Source organism: Vespula vulgaris, chromosome 22 (assembly GCF_905475345.1).
Source record: "Vespula vulgaris chromosome 22, iyVesVulg1.1, whole genome shotgun sequence".
Lineage (NCBI taxonomy): Eukaryota > Metazoa > Arthropoda > Insecta > Hymenoptera > Vespidae > Vespula > Vespula vulgaris.
In genome coordinates, this window is record NC_066607.1 from 3,677,973 (window position 1) to 3,703,530 (window position 25,558).

Sequence of the window (25,558 nt, forward strand, 5' to 3'; positions counted from 1 at the left end):
TACTTACTTAACGTACGAAGCTTCTCCTCGATTGGTTAGGAAAACTTATTACTTCAATAGCGGAGAACGTTGGACGACACGTCGAATATCCAAGTAATTCCAAGTAATAGCTAAGTAATAAAACTACAGAATTAAAGATAGAAGAGAACGATTAGAGAGATCGACCTAGAAATCGACGACCACGAAAAAAATTCCTTTACGACGGTGATCGTAAAGGATCGTATAAACGTGGAGAACAAAAATCGAAGAGGACGGAGAACGGTTAAAAAGTAATTTGCGAAGGATTCGACAAAAATGGAAAACAAAATGATTAAGAGAAAACATCGTCGTACGAAAGTACTCGAGAGACTACGTAGAAGAGTTCATTTATGTAGGCGTCGGACGAGACAAGGATTTAATCCGAGTCGAGAGGAAACAAACACGCGAATTCTCCTCGCGCTTACCCTTTTCTCAACGTTCGTGGTCTGAATATGATCCTTGTCGAGGGGTCTACGAGAATTTTCAAGCACGACGTCGCAATTATATCGGATCAGGGAGGAATATTTCATCGGTTGGCCCCTTTCGTTCGGCGAAAAAGCGAAGAGGAAGACTAAGAGAGAAAGAGCAAGAGAGAGAGAGAGAAAGAGAGAGAGAGAGAAAGTAAAGGACGGAGAGAAGCGTACTCTCCCCTTAGCCTCCGGCCTAGCAACCCTTCTGTCACCCCCAACCACCTTTCCTCCCCTACCCTCGAGCCACGGATTATTAACGGGCAATTTGCCGCGTCTGCTGTTGACTGTATTGTCTCTCTAGTCTCTGATCCTACGTCCTACGGAGAGATAGCTCGTCCCACCACCGTCATCCTCCTACCTCTATCCTGTCGTACCGATTCCTCGTTGGCTCACTGCTGCTTCGCTGTAGACCCGTTCTCTCTCTCTCTCCCTCTCCTTTTCTTCTTCCTTTTTCCTTCGTACGACCAGTCTCTTCCAAAACCTTCCACTCTTCTTCTTCTTCTTCTTCTTCTTCTTCTTCTATTCTTCTTCCTCCTCCTCTTCTTCTTCTTGAGCTGCACGAAGTCGGGACTCGTTAAGGAGGCACGAACTCGAAAAGGTTGCCTTATACCACTTACAATCTCTTTTTCTTTCTCATTCTTCTTAACTTCCTCGTGGATCTTCCTTTCTATCCCTCTACCGACTGTCTACCCAAAGGAGATGGGTGGAGGTAGGAACGTTGCTCGACCGAGCCGGAATTGCGGAAACGTTCTCAGGGGTGACACGAGCACGTGTATTTACGGCATATTTGCTGGGTAATATTGGCCCCACCAACGTCTGCTGCGCGACCCGTTACAAGTGTGCGTGGTAAACCCGAGAAAGGAAGGGACGAGAGAGAGGGAGGGAGAGGATGAAGGGTAGAGCAGTCCCTTGGTCTACTGCCACACGTTGGCTACCGCTCTGTTTCTCCTGGCTGCAGTCGTAAGCCAGTTAGGCGGGGTATTTAGAAGAGAATTTGGCGATCCTGAAGTTATATATTATAACGTCTACCCAGAGGTCTATGGTTATATCCTCTCTTTCTCTCTCTCTCTCTCTCTCTCACTCTCACTCTTTCTTCTCGTCTCTGCTACAAATCCACCATCTCTCTTCCGCAGACCAAGAATTTGTGGCACGTTAAATTTAATAAGTCGTTTCAACCGCTAGACCCTCTTCTCCCCTTCAAACTTGAGACAATGGGCCTTAGTCTCGACGGTATCTTCGATCCGAAAAATAGTTTTCATTTGTAATAACGTGGCGATCATTTCCTTTTCTTTATCTTTCCTCTTTCTTCTTTTTAATTATCCTCGCGGAATAGGTTATGTATCTCGACGCAACCAATGGAATTAATCGATGAAATTAAACGCATTGACGACGTAAAGATTTAATTGATTTCGGTCTGACCTTGATAGTAGCGCAGAAGTTTAGCGAGTAACGAATGAAGTTTCGTTTAGGAGGATCTGTAAGTAGAACTGAAGCTTGCTTCGACGACTAAGGTAGATGTATAATTATAAAGTTCGGCCGTGTAACGAATCGATGTTAACGATACCGTAGACGATTAACGTTACCCGCTTTGATACCTTCGTCTCACAGTTTTGACACTTGCGACATAATCACTCGCTTAATTGCTTCATTAATAGTGGAAGAGAACGGCGCAGGATACATCCTGGATATTCGTAAACTTGGTTATTATCGGAGAAAGTGTATTCCTTTTCAAAGTCAATTACCTCGATATGAAATAAATAATTGAGTCGACGTTAGTTCCGGCTATAGATTTAAAAGAAACGTTACACGAACGATTGGTCGAAGGATACTGACCCGATTATCGTATTTTTATATCGACGAAATCAAGTTAGAAAGATGTGTACGAAAGTCTTCGATATTCATATTCTCTTTTCTTATTCAAACGGAAAGAAGGAAGAAAAGTAAAATGCGAGAAATGTCGATGAGAACGGACGTATCTACCGAAGGTAATACGAGCATCCCGCTACATCATTCACGCTACGGTAACATCGAAGAAAAATTTTAGAAAGCATTTTAGTACTACCTCCGTCTCTGACAAACGCTTACACCTCTACCTTCTTTCTTTCCATATTTTACAAGCTATACGAACAGCAATGGCATTATACCGACTCGGAGTTGGAGTAGACGAGTCAGCGGAGCAAAGCAAGCGGCAACGGTGATGGTTGCTTTTTAGAATCGAATACCAAGCGAGCTTCCATGAAAAGTAGGCAAAATCGAGTCACCGTAACTTGCTCTCGTGCAAATGCAGCGAATTATTTCTTCCGGCTCTTTTCTTTTCGAAGCGACGCAACATCACGTCATTTTACATTTTAGAACGACTGTGTAAACTACTAGCTATGAAAAGAAGTAGTCCGATGTCACTTATCGAGACAAAAAACGTTAGAACGTAAATTTTGACAAATACGCAGTCGTACGCTTTTCTTGTCGATCGGGATAAGGGTACTTACCGGACGAAGCGTGATACTTTTTGCAGTTGTTTTATAACGTCATTTGGTACGTCCGATAATTAATCGATAATTAACGACTTGACATATCCAGCGCCGGATAATCGGTATTATAATCGTTAACAAATTTTGATAGGCGCGAATCGATTCATTATCGGGAGATGCTAATACGAGAAGGACATCGACAGTGATGGTATTTCGAAGCTTATTGCGTCGAAAATTTAGCGAAGAAACGTTGATGCGATTAGGTAACGAATGATATATCGCGTTCGTTTTCGAGCAATCGACCGATAAAATTGTCGATATCCATGACTGCGTCCCACTCATATTCGATCGTTATTGGCCAGATTACGATATTGCTTATATAGATTCATCATCCGTATTCGAACGATAGAGATTTTGTGTCTCGCGCATTAAAGCCGAGCTTTCGCATAACGATTATGGCTTTGACGTATTTGACGATCGCGATAACGGTTATGGTGTTGCCTTTTACGACGAAGAAATAATAGACTGCGCCAGCGATTATTGTTACGACTCCATTGCGAGCCGACGGATCGACGAATTCAACGTTTGAAATCAAAGCGGACGATTTTGTGATACGCGAAACGTAATGTGGCAGCGATTAGAGCCATCGGATACATTCGACGCCGGTAATAATGGAGAGGTTGTCACTTTACGGTTTTGCTTATGGCCATTTCTACTTTCGAGCGATCGATTTTTTCTTCGTTTCTCTCGTTTCTTCCCCCCACGAGATCTCGCGACGCCACGAACTTGAAAAAAAAACGTTCGATCTCGTATCGTGATTTCATCGAGGATCGAGAAGAAAGGGTTCGAGAAATTTCCTCGGCTTCTCAGACCGACTTGGTAATGTTTTTCGAGCGGGCTCACGACAAAACGATAGCTGATCCTTGAGAAAGAGAGAACAAATCGCTCTTAAGGTAGCTCGTAAATAAACAAGTGTGCCACTTGACGAAGTACGGCTACCCGCAACGACCATAAGGGCTGTTAACTTGAACCTTTCGGCTGACAGAAGGGGCTGAGAGAGGAAGAAGGAGAGAGGGGAGGGAGGGAGGGAGGGAGAGAGAGAAAGAACCTCGGAGAATAGGTTTTGAGGGTCTGCTGAAAATGGGGACGAGGAAGTTCGTCTGGTTTTTTTAAGAGGCGCTGGTCTCCCACTTGTACACAGCCACGCGCGAAATCGCGCTTTAAATGAAAAGAGATTCCGAGTCTGTCTCTAAAAAAGAATATACATACGTGTATACGTGCATAGACACACACATATTTTTTCCCCCTTTTATTCTTTTATTCCTTTATTATTTTATTTCTTCTCTTTGTTTTTTAATTTCAATATAAATCGGGCTTGGTATTAAAATTCTGTATGAGCGTATAATTACTCGTCGGATTCTTCGACGTTATAACAATGTTCGTTAATTAATAAAGCAAAAGTTACGAGAGAAAGAGAAGAAGGGAGAGTTTTAGTCGTAGCTCGCGCGCGATCATCTTAAACACGGACGAACGAAAAGTTCAAGCGTAAAGATACGAAGAGCAAGTTTCGAGTTACCTCGGCTAAAGAGTTTCATGCAAGGAAATCGTTAGAACGAACGATAAAACACGCGAAGTAAATCTATCGAAAATAATGATGGTATATCGAGAGGACGAAAATGACGAGTTGGAATCGACGTTTAGACGTATCTCGAGCGAATAAGCGAGGAGGAAGTATCGAGCGCGAGAGACAAAGAGGTCACAAGCTGCTTGTCGCAAATCCAGCTCCGATCGAAACTCTCTCGACGATGGAGTTTAAAACGTACCAAAGTAGAGAGAGAGAGAGAGAGAGAGAGAGAGAGAGAGAGAGAGAGAGAGAGAGAGCGCGTTTCTCATGATCGGTAGTATCGCAAAAGGATTTGACGGTAGAGTAAAAGCCAGACGGAAAATAGCAATCGTCAAAAGGATACAGAACATATAATCCAACCGCGAAAACGCAAGTCGGTGCCGTAGAAATATGGTCTGAAAAAGAACACAATATTCGATGAAACGAGGCTCGACTCGCTCCGTCGTTCAGTTTCCCGAGCATTCTGGGGAAAAGGGAAAAAGGTAGAAAGTTTAACCGATAGTAGAGAGAGAGCTCTATTTATATGCGCTCTTTCCTTTCTCACTCTTTCTCTCCCTTTCCTCCTTCTTCCTTACACTCTCGTCGATGTTATCACGCGATATCCGATAAAGCCACATAAGATATTCTCCGTATCGAGGAATCGATATCGCAAAGAAGCCGCCAACGAAGGCGTCGTCGATGTCATTTTTCGTCGTTCGGCAGTCGCTCCGTAGGACGGTTTTTCCTTTCTTTAGCTACGGCTTATCTACCTCGGCTTATCACCAAACTAAGTCGTGCGACTCCTTACGCTTCGGTTCGCGATAAACGCTTGGCCGAGTCGGTAAAGATGGTAAAGACTCACCATTTTCACGAGTCGTTTGGCGTACTTTAATTCCATCGAGGAGTACTACACGACGCCGCTGGAAAATGGAGAGGAGAGATACCGCGAGTGTGTGTATTACGGATCAAGATAAAAATGTTATCTTGTCGGGAGAAATAACGACGCTTCTCGGTTTACCCTTTAAAAAGGAGAAGAAAAGAGGAACGAGAGAAAAAGAAAGGAAAGAATATAGAGAGACGGATAAAAGTTTTCTTACACCGCGAATTTCCCTTATCACGTTTATCGTTCTTTTCCTCTTTCATAGGAAGAATATCTTCAAAGTGTTAGTTTAAAAAGCAGACTTTAATAGCGTATATTTTTCTCTCCGAGTGTATTCTCTCGATGGCTCGCGTGATAGCCCAAAGTAGAGACGAATCGAGGGTTCCTTGTAACCTTTGGCATGAATATGAACGAGTGGTAATTTATCGTGCCGATAAAAAGTTTTCGTTATATCACTCGAAGTCGTTAGCAATGCGATCCCCTCGTACGATTTTCTTTGCTTCTTGGCAGAGACAGGAAATTGGACAAAATTCTGGCGATGCGTGAAACGTATAAAAAGATGAAGGGGGAGAAAAAAGAACAGCGAAAGATAAAGAGAAACGAAAATAGAGGAGTTGGTAATTAAGTTGGATTTAAAAGCTGTGTGAGAGGTTAACGAGCAAACGGTTGACCGGTGGCGTGACATAAAGATACCGCCGGTAGAAACGAATTACGAGAACGGTATAAAAGCGTTTCCATCGGAACTTGTGGCGAAGTTGCTGTTGTCGGAGCAAGTGGATGACAAATTTGATGTCACTTTATGGAAGCGCCACGCAACGCGCGCACGCCACCGAATACGTCCTTGGTACAACTTGGACGCGTTTCGCTCGAGGAGCTCGGTTTAACGAGCGAAATCAAGCGGCTAAGGTATGTTAAATACCTTCGTCGTTTCTACCTTATCGCGCAGCTACATTATCGCGGTACCGAACTAACGCGTCTCTCAAAACTATTCTTCAACTTTCGCAACGATCTCTTTCCTGTGACTCGAGCGATATCCTTTCGTACAAAATCGCAATAGTAATTCTAAATATCGAGGCGATGAGTTATGCGCTTACGCGTACGAAGAGGCGAAGGAGGAAGAGCCGTGAAAGGACCGAGAAGTAAGTACGTTCTTCGAGTGTAAAACCCTAAGGTTGATTTATTCGTTCGCACTTACCGAACCCTTAAACTTTCACGATGCGAAATTCGCTCGGCGACGAGAGATTCCGCTCGTTACACGCACGTGTTACGAGCAGTGCGAAGCACGCTGAAAGCTATTCGTTCGAGGCACGGGCGTCATTTATCGAGAAGTACGAGTCGGCTGACAAATCTGACGTTACGCCACGCCGCTGTGCGTATACCGCGGACGGGGTTGGGTAATTTGGCCACATTTTGCGGCAACCAGAGAGGTTAACGAGTACCGACTGAGGAGGAGTATGAGGGTTGGAGCGCGTATGAGAGACGAGGAGAGAACTAGGCGTTGTGTAACGAGTAGGGAAGGGATCAACGAGAACGAGAGAACCGGAGAGAGAGAGAGAGAGAGAGAGAGAGAGAGAGAGAGAAAGAGAACATAGAACGAGTTAGTACCACGTCGTGCAACGATAGTTCGCGTTAACGACCGCCGCGAGGTAGAAGGTTGAACGAGACGAGACCAAGACTGGTAGGCCGGCACACCCCTAATTGCCGACCAGGGATTTACGGGGGTTAGGTGCCAGGAATATAAATATCCTTGTAGGATCGTCGCTATCCGGAATTTCTACGTAACGCGACGAATCTTTCTTTCCAACGTCTCTCTTCTTGCCTCTCCACCTCACCCCCTTCTCTCTCTCTTACTAAATATCAGACGTCAAAATTAACGGACGTATTCCACGCTAAACTTCGATTCGTGATAATGTTCCGGTCAAAGCGACGAAACAAAGCGAGTCGACGTTTCGTCCAATCGCATTTTTCAACTTCGAAAAGAAGATTTGCGAAAAAAGATTTCCAACCGAGTTAATCGTACGTATGTAAGTTCGAAAGTGGTCTGGTCGTGTTTTAAAATTCAAGTATCCTCCGTCTACCGGTTTAACGAGCGGCATCTATCTTTTTGCAATGGCTATTTTACGTTCTCCCGTCCGACAAATGGTTCGATCGTTCGTCTCGACTACCTACCTACTGCGTACCTTCGACTTTTCGCCTTTTTCCTTCGTTCTCTATTCCGATCTTTTTCTCACATTTGTCTTATTTTCGTGCTTGACTTCCTTTCGAATCTTATCCCAGTAAAGTCGACGAAACGACGACTAAATACAGACGAACTTAGAATCCGTTCGAAAGATCTTTGGTCGAAAATTTTTTTCAGAAAAATCGCGAAATCGTTCTCCAGCGACGAACGTCGAGTAATTTAATACTTTGAGAATTGCATAATTTTACTCGCGGCGAGGGTACTCGCGTGGTTCATCCTTTAAAATGGAAAGGCCGATGGGAGTGCTTTAGGTGGGAGAAATTGTAGCCGCGACGATATCGAAGGCGAAAGCGTGTAAAACCACGAAGGGAAATATTCCGTTGGCGTGGTGCAGTTTTACGGGGCGCACACCTCGTATATCGGATCGCGCATTAATGTCGTATAATTTTACGTACCGCGTACGTATACACGTGTATACGTACACGTGCGGGCGAGCTAGGTCAACCGATCGTATTGTGCTTTGATAAAAACTTGGTGCAAATGACGTCACATTGTGGGCGATACGCGTTCATTGGACGAGGAAGAAATTAAACGAAAAAAAAAGAAGAAAAGAGAAGAGAAGAAAGGAGAAGAAAGGAAAAGAAAAGAAAGGAAAAAAGAAGGACGAAGAGAACAAACATACGTACGATTCAAATCCGTTTGCCATTTCACTGTCAATAAACCTTACTTAGGCTCTTGAGAAAATCTACGTCTACTCTTCGATAACGTCTCTTCTTTGAGGTTTATGAATCGTTAATGTCCCTTCTTTCCGAGAAGAGGAGAGAAATTTTCTCAATAAGATCGCTGGGTAAGGGATTAACCCATAATCCAAGGGGATATTCCACCGGGCGGCATCTTCAATCCCGGTAATTGAGAAACTGCGTTTGTATTGAAATACGTTATCTCGTCCGAGTAAGAATAATTTGGTCGGCCGGTCTACTCCGGTGAACGATAAGAGAGGCAAAAGATACGAATTAATTACTTCGATATCCTCTCGAGAAAGCGGAGTTCAAATTCCTCTGGGACAGCAGTTTATCATGATTACCTTTAGTCCTTTGGACCTTAGTCTGGGATTAAGAGGGATGATTGAGTAGTCCACGAGGAGCCTCGGCATTATATGAAAATATCCTGTCATCCTGATTTGTACGCGGCAACACGCGGATTCGTCGAGATTAAAGTGAAGAAATTGAGAGAAGGATGGAAGTAACGACCTAAGATTCTCGAGGAAAGAAGAACGGCAAACGAGAGATAACGAGGAGCATACAGGAGGAAGTAACTCTAGCTCGGTATTGTGAAAGGTGACCGAAGGTAGTAGCAGCAGCATCAAAGTGGAATATATGCCGTAAGGACGTAAGTTTGAGGTTTGACTATCGACTAGCTGTCCGGTGACCAAACTTAGAGTCGACTTACAGCCACGAACCGTGGCATTACGTTATAGGACCCTAGAGGCGCCAGCGAGACCTTTAAAGACTGCTTTCCTTAAAGCATTAACGCCATCCTCCTAACTCCTCTACCTTCTGTCTGGTCCTCGTTCCCTTTCTCTCCTCGCTCTCCCTCTCTCGTTCTTTATCTCGTCCAACTACAAGGAAACGATGTTTGACGTCCCGTCTCTCTTAACGGCTTGTAAGCCGTCGGTAGATCTGGCCTCTTAAGATCACAGTCGTTTTTGTGCTATTTGAACGATCTGTTTCTTACGACGTTGTCTTTCTTCCTCGGACAACGATTTATCATGCCGCGCCAAGCTCGATGACAAAGCCCAAACTAGCTAGATGATACACAGATCGCACGGTTGATCTTTAAAAAGTTTATTATCTTCCTACCGCTGCTACGATTCGTATTATTCACTATTTTTCCGGCGACGTGAAATCGTTAATTTCGATGAAGTGCACGGTTTAGCAAAGGCTGTATTTAACGTTTTATCGCCCCCTCAACGAGGTTAGAATTAATAAAGCTCATATATCTCGGCAGGCTCGCGAACTCGTTTCATCGCGAGACTCTTTCCACTTTTGATTAATCGTCCTCTATAATGAATGAAGTTGCGGTATATGGTTGGCGTTGTTCTTCGTTTTCTCGGTTCCGAAATATTTACTTACGTCGGATTTAATTCGTCGATCTTATCTCCGCGTTACAAAAAACCAAATGTCAATAGAATTTAGCGACGAAAAATAAATCTTTCCTTCTCTTTTCTTTCGGAACGTTTAGGAATACGATCATAAATCGAGCTTTGTCCTGTTTTAACATTCGATCAAAAGTGTTCGTCGTTTCGGAACATTAATGTATCAGCATGATAATGAATCGAAAAGAGAAAGATGTATATTTACACACGCAGATGCAGACTCACGCACACACAAATATAACGGAGGAAAGTGAGAAAGACAAAATACACGCGCGTGGAAAGACTTTAACCAAGATTGAGTAGCTCGCAAAAAGTTGGTTTCGTGCGGCTCGCTGACTTAATGTTCGGTATTATGCTCGCTGATGGATGCCGCTCGTTAATTTTATAATTTCGTTGCCGGCTGCCTTTGGATACGCGTGGTATGAACGATCCGACGCGAAACAAAAGAAATAAGGAAGGAAGGAAGGAAGGAAGGAAGGAAGGAAGCGAGCATAGAGAGAAAAAAGAGAGAGAAAGAAAAAAAATAGTAAAAAGAGAAAGCGTTCGAGAGTATAGCAAAACTAACGTAGTTAGAACGAGAAAAGATAGAGCAAAAAGAAAAGAGAAGAGAAACAAGAGGAAAAGAGAAAGGTAGAAGGAAAGGCCGGAGGATGATTGGCTGCTGGGGCTACCACTGCTCCTGGATACTAATATCTCCGGCTAGGTGGGATATACTCTTACAAATTGTCTGCTACTACCTCGTGGAAGGGTGTGCGCGAGGGGGATTTGTCTCCATTAAAGGGATTGAGGTTTTGTCGTACTCCACTTCTCCTTCTTCGCGTTTCTCTCTCTCTCTCTCTCTCTCCTTCTTCTCTTTTCTATCCACCAGCATCGCCTCCACTACTACCATCCCTTCCTCAAGCTCTCTCTCTCTCTCTCTCTCTCCCTCTTTTTTCCTTTCTTTTTCCCTTCTTTTTACCAACCTTTTTCTTTCTTTCTCCCTCCTTCTCTTCTTTCCGCTAGACGCCAGATTGGAAGACGAATCTTTTGCCAGCAACAGGATTTTCTGTGGATTCACCTTCGAGTAAGTGCGTGCAAACGTCTCGCTCTTTTTTCTTATCTCTTTCTCTTTCCCTTTGTCCATCGACTCCCGTCAAACACCGCGAATGTCTCTAATGGCGTTTCATTTTCTTCTTTTTCCTGTCCCTTCCTTCTTTTCTACTCGCCCATCCCTCTTCTTAGCCTTCTTTCTATCTCTCGTTTCTTCTTTCCTTTTCTTTTTCTTTTTTGCGCTTCGAAGAACAACGAAGAATAATTTAGGAGATCACTGGGTCGTTCGGACGAAGGAGCGTGACTTTCACTCGATATTGTTTCACGTAGTTCTTCGTTTGGAAACGACTGAAAAGGATAAAAAAGAAACGGGTCTGGGTAAAGCGACCGATCGACTTGATCTATTGTTTCCACCTCTCTGAAATCGGGTCAACTTCATTTTACAGGGAATATAGGCTGGCTCCTTCTTTATTCAAACGATGGAAGACGAGGAGAATAAAAGTCTCCTTGATGGTTAAGCTTTCGGAAAACATACTTTCCTTCCTCTTTGTAAAAAGTATTCATGGGAAAGGGAGAAGAAAAGAATAATATTTAGGAGTTTCCGCAACTATCTTGCGTTTCTTGTTTGTTGTTTGCTTGTTTCTACGATATAACGAATGTCGTCATGCGAAACGTATGCGATTTCGTCGGATCGAGAAAGTAAACGGAGAAAGATGAGAAAGAAAAAGAGTCTGATAAATCGACGCATTTTCTTGAGCCGGACGGTGGCTGCAAGTATGACTGTGTCATAAATTCAAAAGATCTTATTACCCGGAAGATCTCAATGCGCGTCATAATGGAAGATAATATTGGGACTCGTTCCAACCCATTGTACTCGATGGCCCGTTGCGTATCGGTGAAACGTAGTGTGCGCGGCGACTCCATCAAAATATATACATAACACACACACATATATATATTTGTCCTTTCTTCTCGTTCCGACTCATCCACGGCGCCACCGAATATTTGTCGGTGTCTCCGGCACGCACTTTCCCTAACGACGAACTTCTCTCCCTCATCTACGTAAACGATAACTCTAGATCGATCTCTCGAATACGAATTCGTTCTATCGTGAAATCGTAATTTCGACGACGATTTTCACAAAGTTCAGACTAGAACGAGCGGACACGTCTGCGAGGATCCGGAGTATTTATCTGTAAGATAGAATCGAAAAAGAATTGATTCGACGATAGCTCGATATCTTTTTCGTATCTCTTTGGTTGTGGTAACTATATCCCTTAATCAAAGAATTACGAGAATTGGCCTTTACCCTGTGGTTGGGTATAATCTACGGGTAAATTTACTCGAGTTACTTTTAGAATCGGTTGAAACGCGATTATACATTACTCGATGATTTTTTCGTTCGGTCGATTAAATATTTGTTTCATCGAGGTCTGCTTTTACAGAGATATCGTGTGACGGGAGGTGAGAATATATATATATACACGCGCGCGCACACGCACACATATACACACGCGTGGTCTCGTTTTTCTGTATTCGGTAAGGTAACGTAGAAGAAGAAGGGAGGACCTCGCGAGTAAGGGAGAAAAGAAATTAGACGGGGAGCGAAAAAGGAGAAACGATATAACAGGATTGAAAGAACAAGGAAGAAGAAGTTTAGGAATGGCAAAGGAAGAACGTGAAAAGAATGGAGAAACAAGAGCGGAAGCTCCGAAAGAAAGAAAGTGGAAAACGCCTGGCGTACAAGTTGGGTGAGAGAGGACGGCCAAAGGACGGTTAGAGGATGAGGTCCTGTGGGGACGGAAGGAGGTCGGTAAAGGAGAGTAAGAGCATAAAAAGAGATGGAGATAGAGAGAGAGAGAAAGCTACTTCGGCAAGGATTCGAGAAATTAAACTTTACAGTCCTGCTTCTTATAATCCTGGCTAACAGCCAGAACTTCCTCGAGTCTTTACTGATTGCGAAGCTATCTTCCTGTGTGGTATTCTTTGTTATGTTCAAATGGTTGTACAGAATCGTCGAGTGGGCGAACGTAGCGTGCGTCCACTCAAAGCTTCCGGTTGCTTTTCAACCCGGCCACAAAGTGTTTTCCGTTTACGCGATTTATTTTTCCGTTGCGTTTCCGCCCGCAAATTTACGAACGGAGTCGAGACTTTTTTGTCTCGGTAAAACAAAGTCATAGACGAGAATAGAATGAGAAAGAAAAAAATGCTATGAAAAAAAAGAAAAAGAAAAAGAAAAGGAAAGAAAAAAGAAAACGAAATAAAAAAAAAAGAATACGTGAAAAATATTTCCAGACGAATATTTCAATTCATAATTTCTAAAAGAAAAGTCTCCGAGATCGTAATTCAGCTCGTACGCGATTATACATGCACGACCGCAGTCTTCGCTCGGTTCGTTTTGAAGAACTTCGCGAAGGGATAGAGAGGGAGACAGAGACAGAGAGAAAATTTCTTTTCCTTTTTTTTCAGAACTCTTGCTAAAAGTAAAACGTAAAAATGAGGACAAAGACGAAATCGTAAGTACGTCCAACGATATCGAAGAGTCTTTCGATCGAAGCCGATATAGCTAAACTCGTGAACGGTTTAGCCCGCTCGCTCCGAAGCTGGCGAGGACGTTAATTCGAAAGGACGAAGCGTAATGAGCCGGTCGAGCGACGATAAGCGTCTTTTCCTTTTCCAGCCGTTCCCCAGCCACGGAGGGGCCGAAAGTGGAAAAGTAAAAGTCCCAAATCCCGTACGCAACTTTAAATTAAAGCAGTTCCTTCCACCGAGCCACTCGGCTTCCCTTCCACTTAGCATTCCTCGAACAAGCTCGACCTCGGGCGCACCATTTCCAACGTCACGGCCTTCGTCGTCCTCGGGGAACGCGTCAAGGAAAAGCCGGTAAAGAAGGAATGCTCGGAGGGCGAAAGGCCAACCGCGAGAAAAGAGTTTCTACGTTTCTTACTCTTTCTCTATCTCTGTCTGTCCGTCTCTCGGTCTCTCTCTCTCTCTCTCTCTCTTTCTCGCCACTTAACCGCAATGAAAAATGCTTTTCTATCTCTCGAGCGGTCATCCGAGACCACTCGGTGATCAATTTACACGAGATTTACGTTTCTCTCATTTATACTTGCGCTCGTTCATAAATCTGACATTTGAAACTTAAAAATATAAGTGCGAGAGGGTCGTTAAAATTTGTCGATCGAGTAATCTCTCTCGAGCGACTTTTATATCTCCTTAAGAAAATTTTTTCTTCGATAACACGTTCGTGCGAACTTAATGATTCCGACCGTCCAGCCTTCGATAAAAGCTCTTAGGCCGTGCTAGTCGTTGTCGTCCTCGTTGTCATTAAAATGAAGTCGCTAAATCGTTAGGGAGCCTCCGTTGGAACAGGTTCGTGGACACTGTAAGAGCTTCGAGCTAAAGACCCAGCGGTTTATGTAAATAAGCCAAAGTCAAGTTTAAAGTTAAATAGGACGTACGATCGATAAGTACACGAGGAAAGGAAATTAGAGAGATATATCGTTCTAAAAATACGTCGGAGATAGGAATTCCTAGGTTCTCCCAGGTAAAGCAACGCTAGCTATGAATACAAGAAAAATATAAAAGGGGAGAGAGGGAGAGAGAAAGCAAAGAATGGAAGTAAGAACTTTTTCCAAGGAGTCGTAGTTCGTTCTCCATGTACTACTTATCATCTCAAATGCATTCAATGTAAACTTTGGACTCGTAAGCAAGAGCCGCAAGAAGCAGCAGTCGAATATCCTGCAAGTTGCGGCACGATGTCGCGCACAAAAAGCAAGATTAAAGTCGAGCTCGGGCAAGTGGATTCACGAATATCTTACGTCTGCGGTGAATATGCTTCCTTTGTCTAGAAATATAGAAATGCATACGATTGCGAGTCGAGTCAATTTTGTTCCCTCTTCCCCAACGTTGAAACCGCTGGGTTCAAGGAGAAGAGTGATCCGTGAGAAAAAGGAAAAGAGAGTCGACTTTGATTATTTTTCTTCGACCTAATGGTTATCGCCATTAAAATTTTCGATCGTTGATACTCGAAGAAACTGGGAAATATTTCTCGTCGAGGACACTCGTAAGAGGACGAGGAACTTGTTTCAAAGATACCGAGTTGCCGAGTTACCATTGAAATTCTACAAGTTCCTTTCGGTTAACGCGCTCGAGCGCACTTAAGCGTACCATCGAAGACGTCGCAATAATCGCTGCGTTCTACGAGTCCAATTTGGAAAGCATAATGTGGCTAATTTTCGAGAGAACGGATTGTCGGGAGAACGATCACGAACACGTCCCCGTTGTAAATCGACGTGACGCAAAGGTGAGTGCCGAAGATGGAACGACGACTCTAAGTTTGTGACTTGGCTAACCACCAAAGTCGTTCGAGGTAGGAACTAGCAGGGTAAACCGATGAAACTTACCACGAATATACCTTACACCAGAGTTTGGATAGATCTTTGTCCAGACTATCGGTGACAAGAAAGAGAAGTTAATGCGTTGGAGAATTCATTGACTTTGTTCGAGTTTACGATAATTTCGTATATTTTCGTACGCGAGATTACGCGTAATGCGCTTTGCATTGGTATATTCGTAGTATGTATAATTTCTATAAAATAATACCTGCGTTATCCCAATTATTATTAGCATTATGGAACGCGGTGGAATTTTGAAACGTGTCGAGTGTTCGTCTGGTCGAAGAGTACACCGTCCGTAAGGCAAATAAAGATTGATTCTCGTATCGATCGTAACATCGGTTTTTAGATCATTTTTATCTCTTTTGTATTTTTAGCAATTACGATCCAAGATTATTGTTGCCTAGTCCGGGCCGCTACGGTATTAACTATTCAAATCGTTACACTGGATTAAACTTGCTTAATAATTCAAAACTGGTTTTGGTAATAACATCACGATTATTGGTATAATCAGGGAATTGCAAATTATGAATACCAGATTTATAACGTGAAAGAGGAATTATTACAGAAATATATCTACGATGAATCTAGAATCGATTGCCCTCGTTAAAGTATCCAAGGTTCGCTGTCATATGAGATAGAAAAAAAGAAACGGAAGAAAAGACGTGGAACGTAGTTTTTCCGCTCTCGCAAACACCGAAATAGACGTCTACGAGAACCGAGCGCAGCTTGGCGATATCCGGCGATGTGAGAGTTTCGTTTAAAGTTTTTCGTCTAATCCGCTGAAGTGCGTCGTGGAGAAAGATTCTCGTGTGTACTTCGTGGATACAGAAAATTCAGGAAGAACGAATCTCGGTGTAGAGAGAACGAAAGAAATCTCGGACGGCTGAAACAAAAACTTTGAGATGACAGGACACGAAAACGAAATCGTTTCGTGATCGTGATTTCTCTAACGAATTATTTCGTATTAAGCTTGGGCGTATTTTTTCTATCAGTCTTTCTCGGACAGAAATAAATTTTCTCGATTATCGAACGATGCGAGATAGCGCTTAAAAATTATTAGTTTCGCGAGAACGTCGAACGGATGTAAACGAAAAGGAAAAGAAACGATTCGAAAGCACGATCTTTTTTTCTTTTCCTATTTTATCGAGAGAAACGGATAATGGCGGTACAGAGGGATAACGCGAGCTCTCGAATCGAGTCGGTCGACGTGCGATAGAGCAGAGGATGTGACGGATAAATAGCAAGCGAGGTGGATTCTATGCCAGTCCTCGAGACAGCTCCGACGTTCGAGTTTGCTCAAAGGGTGGCTTTCGTTCCTTTGAAAAGAGCGAGGCACCGTCTTGCGCTCGAATGCCGCTCTACTTAAGAACGATTAATAGTGCTGCGTGATTAATGATAAGGTCTACTTCTGCGTAACGAGTAACGGGATATCGATTTGCGAGCGCGATGAAAGCCATCGAGAGGAGATTCCTGAATAATTTTCTCGAGGATTAATGAAGATCGCAGTCTGTAGATGACAATCAGAAACGATACATTCGACGAGCTTATTAACAATTGGAAGAAAATAACGACACGTTTAAGAATCCCATTACAAACTTATAATTCGTTTCTTCGACCGCGCGTAAGATCGAAGAATTCGTGTTTGTCTCTCGGAGCGTATTATCGTAAGAAATCTAAAAAGCGATTGTTCCGAAGCGGCTGCTTTGAAAGGTAACGCACTCCTTGTTAGTTTAAAAGCGGCTCGGTTTACGAATTGGTTGAAAAGTTGATGGGACGACGCGATGGAGCTACGCTAAGTATCGTCAACTAAGTGAAACACGAGATGCAACTTACACGGATCGAAACTTTTCCCAACTATCTCACGTTCTCCGCTTGCATAAACAACGTGTCGCGAAAGACTGTTTCCTGCGAAGCCAATGTGTGTTCTCTATGTACGATGTGTGCACGTGCACGACAGTGGTTGTGATACTTTAGGTAAACTTCCGTTCTCTCGGTGTAGACTTTTCTTAGGGAACAATAAAAGTTTTTGGTCCAGGACGCAAGCTCGACGTAATTCTCGACTAATGTCTCTTACTTATCACGTTCTCGTGCCATTTTTTCGTTAAACGATCGACCTTGCGAAACGTTCCATTCTTGTCTCCAATCTCTTCGGACCGATCGTTTACACCACCGAATTTCGTTCCGGTCGTTTTCTAGGATGCCTTCTTATCCCTCACGGAGAACATAGGGTAAGGGAAGAAAACGGTTTGGAGAGCAACGAAGTAACCACGCTTTGACGATCGAACGAAATTCGAGTTGTATGAAGACGTGTTCGTAAGAGGGGTAGACTATGGCGGAAATCGAAATTCGATTCTTGCGCGTTATCGAATCGATTCTTATACGGTGTAAACGTAGGTTGGGTCAAAGGAATGATCCCACTTGGTAACTTCGAGAGCTTAAAATTTTACGAAAACGTGCGATAAATTCCGTTCGCGCTTTATTTTTCTTTCGACTTTATTCCTACTTTTGTTTTATTGAAATTTTCAGTTTACACCGACGAGGCATTAGTATCTCGTCCGGGTACCATTAACCAGGAAACTTTAATTACGCCGCGGTTACGTTGATTTTCATAATGTTATTTAATATCTCCTCCATTGTAGAAACATGCTTTATATCGAACGTTTCGTGAATTAATTATCTCGTATCATTAAACGTTTCACAACCACAAAACCACCGCAGCTTTTTAGCGATGGTCTTCCACGAGAGAATAAAAGAGACAAAGAGAGAAAGAGAGAGAATGCAAACATAGTAAAATACCGATACACGGGAAATACACGATAAAATGACATATGGTTTTACGAGAGAGACATTTACTTTATTACGAAGTAACGTGATTCGCAAAGGTAGCGGCGTCAATTTAATTATAATTCTCTTTGACGCCATTTCTATCGCTCGACAATTTTCTCCGTATGACGACGCGTAAGCGAATTTTAAATAGAAAAGTATTCCTTTGATCTGAACTCGTCTCGTGTATCGTCGCAACTACGACGCCTCATTGTTTCGAAACGTCAAGTATCGCGATCCGAACGTCGATTCAAAAACAAATACTTCCGGATGGACACTTTCGAGATTCCAATATATCGCTCTTAAACATTTTTCTCCGATCGCAAATGACAGTTTTCCTGCGAAAAAAAAGAAGAAACAAAAAGGACATCGACGAGGGAAGGACTGCACTATTTTCAATCGAGGACACTCGAGCACGAGCAAGCGACACTTTCCTTCAGTTCCTTTGACATCGAACTTTTCACGTATCTCTCGTATCTTTCGTAATCCCTCTCTCTCTCTCTCTCTCTCTCTCTCTCTCTCTCTCTCTCTCTCTCTCTCTTTCTCTTTCTCTGCGCCTTTCTCTGTCTTTCTCTCTTTACGGTGATTACGTCTACGTGAGCGTTCGATCGTATCTCTTCTCAAAGTGTACCTCTTTTATATAATCCGTACACGATTGTTAATTATATTACAAAAGGAATGCAATCTACTTTATGTAAAGTTTTCAGAGATAATAAAAAAATCTTGTATCGAAGAGCCACGATATGAATGTAATGTTCCTGCAACATATCGAATTAAATTTCTCCATCCGCTATATATATACGTGTGTGTGTGCGCGCGCGTATGCCGGATGTTTCGTTTTATTTACATCGCATTTGTTTAACTACGGCACATTAATATAATTGATATAATAAGATGTCATATCCTCATTATCCTGTTATCGATCGATCGACAAGTAAAAAGGACGAACGATCTCTTTGTCCCGTCTCTTTTCGCTCGTACGATTCGAATCAAAGGATGGGCATTCATTATGCCGTAAACCGAATGAAATTTGCTTTATGTGGAATAATTAATTGAAAATTTGGGGAATATTGTAAAGTCTTCTTTTTCGAAAACAAGATATCTCTACCAATTCAACGGGACTCGCATATTGTAATGTTTACTTTGGAGTGGTTGTATCAACCAAGAGCTGCCATTGGTGCTACTATTTGGTCTGTGCCGGGCACCTGCACTCGCGTAGTAGCTTTACTCATCCCCTTTTTAACGTACTACAGAGTAAATCGAACCCTTTCGTATTATTTCATCATTTATTCATACGTCGCGTCCATCGGTTCTACGAATTACGATAAGTACACCTGCTTTAATTATTCTCGAGAATTATTAACGAGAAGAAAAAAAAGAAAAAGAAGATAAGAATGAAAAATAAAAAACGATAGCAGATCGATCGATCTCGTTTCGTTCCTCATTAGCAAATTTGTTTGAAGAATACTTAACTGATGAAAGTGATTGAAGTAATTCTGTCAAATGTTTGTCGTTGTTACGTGTTTTAACTCCACCGAATGGACAAAAGTACGATCTACAGATCGGAACGACGGAGATCCTAGCGGATCGTTAGTAAAAATCGTACTCGCGCGATATACGTCATCGTATCTCTTGTATACGTCAACGATAAAAACCAAAGTGAAAATAGCAACGAGCGTTTGCCCTTTCTCCCGAAGCATCGACGTAGAAATTTCGATCTCCGGTTGCGGAAAACGTGAAAAAGCGGCAGTGGGTCGGGACATTAATTTACGATTACATCGAGGTAATCGAGTTAAATTTTGCACAATGGCGAACGAATACCAAGCGCTCAGAGATCCATACGTCGTCTACTGTCATCAATTTTACAGGTGCAGGTGACGTTTACAATTCGCGCGGATTAATTATTCCGACGATTCTGAGGATTTTGACGTATTCTATTCTTGAGGTTAACGACACCACGCCGAGGATGAGTTTTACGCTCGTTATGAATGTCTACTCGTGTGTCAAACCAATGACAAATTTAATATCGATTAAAACGAATAGTATCAAATTATTTAAATTAAAACGAATAGTTTGAACGAAATGATTCGACATGTGAAAATATATTTTTCAATTTCGCGAAGGATAAAATACGATTCCTTCGAACGAAAATTAAAATAAAAAAAATGTTATCGTTTTAGAGAGATACGATATTCCGAAAGCGATACGCGTGTCATCGAAAAAGGTATGTGGTATGAGATAGATATATATATATATATATACACGAGTGATATTAATTGGAATGAAAAGAGGAAGAGAGAGTGGCGTAAGAGGGCTACGGAAGACGAGAGAGAGAGAGAGAGAGGGAGGAGGGTTTTCTCGGAGCGATCAATAGACCGAGGAAGGGCCGTGGAAGCGCGACCGGCGACCAACTCTGTCTGGGCATCGATCCTCGCGTGTGCCACGTATACGCGACTACTTTCTCTCTCCTTCGCTTCCCTCTCCAGCACCTTCCCTCAAGCTTCTCTCGCTCTCTTCGATAACCGACTGCTCGATAGACGTTTTGATGGTTCCACCTATTCACCTGTCCGTCTTGTTTTTATGTAAATCAGCCTGGATTTACTTGGTCTTTTCTTCGATTACTTTGCCATCGAACTAGACACGATCCATCGAATCATTCACATTTTACGAAAACGATATTCAATTTTCCGCTTAACAATTTCCGCCGTTGATATATTTAATTTATTTGATCAACGGACGAACGGAACTTCTTTTTTTCCTTCATTTGTCATCGACGAATATTACACTTCCTACGATTAATCGATAAACCATGCAGTGCGCTGAGAACGAATAACAGGCACGTACGATCTGTTGAATTATTCCCTTACCTTTACTACTACCGGTAGTTTTGTCGCGCAGGACGTTGATCTGATGCACTCGGCCAAACTCCTCGAACAACGTTCGGAGATCGTTCTCGTCCATATCGTGAGGTACTTGTCCTACAAACATCTTTATATTGTCTGGATCCGGCTGCTCCACGCTGTTATTGTTCATTATGCTGTAACACCAAAAATAAGACCCGTTAGGTGACCATCGAAGTTCGTACAATTATGTTATCAAAGTACTCGGTGCATTGTTCCGCGCACGATCGACGAATTTTATCCCGCGATTTATCGCTCGAAAAAATAAAGTTCATTCGGATCGAGCAGCCCATCGAAATATATTTTTCTCGTAGTTAACTTTGATTACGATTCGATCGATCACGGCACGGTTTAATGTCAAATTTTTACATTAACGTAGTCGCAACGGAATCGAAGTCGCGTATAATTCAGTATATCGCTGGTGCGTATACGGGCAAATGACTGCGTTCTGTTTGATTATCGCGTGTACATATTTGACCGTTTTCACCCTCGTACATACATATCCGCTTTGAAAACTTACGCGTTCCGCTTTCGGTTTGTTCGCGTTGATTTGTCGCAAACCGTTCGCGTTTTACGCTATATCATACAAGAGAACTCGATCTCGTGAGACTTTCCCTCTGTATCCTTCAAACCTTATTATGCTACTATTCCTCGAGAACCACTGTTATTATTTCGCCACTCCTAATACCGTACGTTTGGCCACGTACGAGTTGACCTTAATTTTCTCCTCTCTCGTCGTCATCAATCGATTCCGCATTAATTTCCAATCGAAGGGAACGCGATGATATCGCGTCGTGTTTAAACTATCGTACTTTCTCGTATAGATCATACATATAATATCGCCGGCTGTGTATAATTATATTCGTTAATTAACAAATTTTATATATGATTTCGTCAAAATTATTCGCACTTTTCTGATCAAAGTTATATAATATTAAAAAGATTGCTACGATTTCTTTCTTAATCGTGTCGCTTGAAAAAAAATATTCGTTTCGAATGATCTATCTTTCTTCTTCGGATCGAGCTTTAGACTTTGCTGATACGTCGTATCACCCGATCGGCATTTGCTCCAATCCTCTAACAAACGAGATGCTTGAAATAAAATAATTAAATGCCGATGAGACAAGACGGACGTAAGAAAATTACAAATGGATTAAATTTCAAATATTCTCGTTTGTTAGGTTATTACGAGGTCTATAGGTGTAACAAAAAAAAAAAAGAGTATAACATTATTCTAACAATTACTTTACAAATCGATGAGAATAAGGAGAATAAGAGGATCGATGGACGGGCACACGTTGCGTTTTTTTTTTCTAACTTCCTTCGAACCGCGATACAAGCAGCAACACGAGGAGGACGTTAGCGCGCGGTTAACCAGTCGGCATGAGTTATGAGCATCGTTGAGTGAGGGTCGGTTATATGAGCGGAAGGCATTACCATTTCACGCTACGGACGCGAGAGTTTGTTGCGCCGTAAAATCGCGCCTCCATGAAGCTCACCGTTAAAATACTGAACCGATGAGCATCGCTTCGTCGCTCGTCGTTCCTTCTGTCGCCTCGATAAATTACGTAACTTCAAAGTTCTTCTTTCGTTTGCTTCATCCTACTTCGCCGTTTCAAGTTTTTTTCTTGTTGCTTTTTGTCTTATTTTTTTATCTTATTTTATTTTTTTTTTTTATTTCAGAAGTACGTCCAACTTTTTCGAAGTTTTTCGTTACCCTCTTTGGTCCAGTACCACTGAGACTCTTTGAAGTTCTTTTTTTTAGGACTAAGAAAAGTTGCTATGCATATAGATAAACTTTAGACGAGCCCGCAATTTTTATCAGCAATAAGATACTCGTTTTTCGATAATACAAATTATTTTCTAAGCAATCGTTCTCGATATCGTTCTTTGAGATTATCAGGAAAATTTAATTTCGTACAGAATGCCGAGAATGTGTTATGTAAAATATTGCGAGTACGAACGATACATACGTACTCGAACGTGACTCAAACAACGATTTATCAAGACTCCTAGAGTGTATCGATAGCGTCGCTCGAAGGTATGCAAAAGATGAAGCCGAAATAATAGCGGAGGCTGCTCGTAAAGCTCTCGTTCGGGGATGCCTAGAGGCTGGGGTCTTTCCTTTCGATCGGATGGTTTCGAAAGAAAAAAGAAAGGTAGGGAGAAGAGAGAAAGAGTTGGAGAATTTCGCGAAAACGATAGAAGAAAGTTAATATTAGCTGGTGAGGTTTAAAGCGATTTTCCGCTCGGCTCGTTCCTCTCATCTTCGTCCATACTAGCAACGCGTGCGCGCGCGCGCCAGAGCGATGTCAGAAGAGAGAGAGAGAGAGAGACAGAGAGAGAGAGAGAGAGAGAGAGACAGAGAGGGAAAGAACATCGGTTTATGGAGAGCTCGAGAGGGAAGAGACCCTTGGGAGGGAAAAAGCTTTCTTCCAGTCACCTTGGTTATCCTCTTTCGGAATCAAAGGCGAGAGTACGTTAACTAATCAAAGAGCATCTGGGAGAGGGAGGGAATTGGTCAATCGAACGGTACGCTTGATAGAGACAGATCGAGACACGATCCGTAGTACCACCAATCGGCGTCGCGACGTTGGTCACGTGCCAGCGACTACATATACGCCAGCAATTCGATTGGATTAGCGAAGATATAGCGTCGAGGAAAAGGGATATCTACCTTTCTCGGGTTTAAGAGAAGATCGGTGCCGCCCTTATGGTACGTGGAATGGGCCGAAGCCAGACGGAAAGTCTTAATAACGTATAATTCGTCCAAGTAATTCGATATAGATACTTTTCAAATAGAGTATGAATGCGTTTCTAGTCGCGATAAAAAATTTCACGAGATCGTAGGTACGTTTGATAACGCAAGAGTTTCACGAAATACGAGTTTCCGAGGCTAAGAACGAGGAAGGAAACCGAGCGAACGATAGTGGCAAAACGATGCAGGTGAAGTACATCAAAGGAAGGTGCTTACGACCCTATTTGTTCTCTCTTTCTCCATCTTCCATCCACATCGGCTATATCTTCGTTCATCCGACTAACCCGTAGATGTCACCTCGCATAACGCGTGTTCCCCTTAAGCTCGTGGCATAAACCCCCGTGTCGGACCGACTAAAAGACGCTAAAAGTTCTCCTCCACTCGGAAAGTTATCCTTCGCTCGCATCGTCTTCCTTCCTTTCCACTATCCTTCTTGCTATTCGACAGTATCGAAAACTCTTTAGCGAATTCCATCATTCGACGCGATCATTTTCCAGCTGACGCACGTGAAGATACCAGTCCAAGAGTTTATTGCGATCGAAAGTGATTCGTTGGTAAACGATATCGTGGCTCGATCGATCGCGCTTTGCCATACTCCTTATAATCTCTTAATTGTTTCGCGTAAAATAATGATCGAAAGAAAGTGGCTGTACGTGAGATTTCTTGGTTGATTTATCATTGGCTCCGGTTGTTCTGCCAAATTGGAACGATATCGTTTCGCTGACTAAAGCGTTTGGAACGCGTTATTATAATCGATGTCATTTTCTCCCCGCACGAAACGTTCGTAATTTAGTGGGAGCGATATACTTTTAGGGCTCGAGAGCCGATCGTTAATGGCACCAGGGGGAAGTCAGCAATGCACTCGAAGGAATATAGCCGTCGACTTAAATGAATATCGAACGCTATAGAAGCTTGTAATGGCTTCCTTCCTTTTGCTGTTGTAATTGATTGCGTCGGGTTAGTCGATGAAATAAAAAAAGGAAAGGAGGAGAGAAAAAAAGAATATACTATCTACGTACTCTCTCTTCTTCTTCCTCTTCAATTCCGCAACGACTTCAACAAAAATATATTCGCGACCTCATTCGCATAATAGAAATTTCTTTTCCATCTTCGACGATGGTGGAAACCGTCGAGGTTATCGATTTGTTGTTTGTTAACCTTAGCACGCCTCGGGCGTACATGCGCGTCAATGATGCACCGTCTTGGGATTAACGAGAAAAGCGATTAACTTCTTTCTAGGGAGGATGTTCGGTCTTCCGTGTCGATTGGCTGAATTGGAAGGAAAAGTTGGAGAGGAGAGAGGTTATCGGTACAGTCGGCGGAGGCTGAAAAATGGTAGGAGGGCGCAAAGTTAAAGATATCCGGACCGTCCTCTCTCTTTGCCGGTGCTCCTTCGGATAATGTATGTGGCGATTCTACGAAGTTACAGGTTTCAACGAACAATGGCCCCTGGGAGTTTCGTTTCACGGCTCTCAGGATCCGCCACTTTCGAAACTTCGCCAATATTTTAAGGGACGAAGCATCAGCCGAGTTCTCTTCCGCGTACGGCCTTGCAGCGAGCTTAGACTCCTCTACGAAAAACGTTTAATAGTCTCAGGGGTCGAGTGTGTTGCAGTCGTTCCGCTCAAGACGTACGACGAAGCTATACTCGTTTATTCCTTCCGAAGGAAACTTTAACACTATCCTCCCTTTACTTCTAATAGCTTCGAGCCAATCTCCCATATTCCGCCATTTCTTCGATAGCGTTTTCTTTTGGATAACGAGAGAATCGACGGATTAAAGTGTTATCACGTTGTCGATATGAAAACTCGTTTTATCGAGAAAAAGGGCAAAAAGAAGAAAAGAAAAAAAAAGAGAGAGAAACATATCTATATA

The 25,558-nt window shown here is 42.7% G+C and overlaps 1 protein-coding gene and 1 long non-coding RNA gene across 39 annotated transcripts in view; one reads left to right on the forward strand and one right to left on the reverse strand.

The window, feature by feature from the left end:
- LOC127071595 (uncharacterized) overlaps positions 1–25,558 on the forward strand; it is a 205,251-nt gene that overhangs the window by 86,094 nt on the left and 93,599 nt on the right. The gene's annotated exons all lie outside the window — the stretch shown is intronic.
- The window catches only part of LOC127071589 (CUGBP Elav-like family member 1), a 253,175-nt gene that overhangs the window by 82,254 nt on the left and 145,363 nt on the right, over positions 1–25,558 (reverse strand). For all 38 annotated transcript variants that reach the window (XR_007785149.1, XR_007785150.1, XR_007785148.1 and 35 more), the window contains one exon: positions 20,893–21,062. Coding sequence is in view for 32 of the 38 variants with exons in the window: in XM_051011019.1 (XP_050866976.1) it covers positions 20,893–21,062 (170 nt within the window). In the remaining 6 variants the exon portion in view is untranslated. The remainder of the gene's footprint in view (positions 1–20,892; positions 21,063–25,558) is intronic.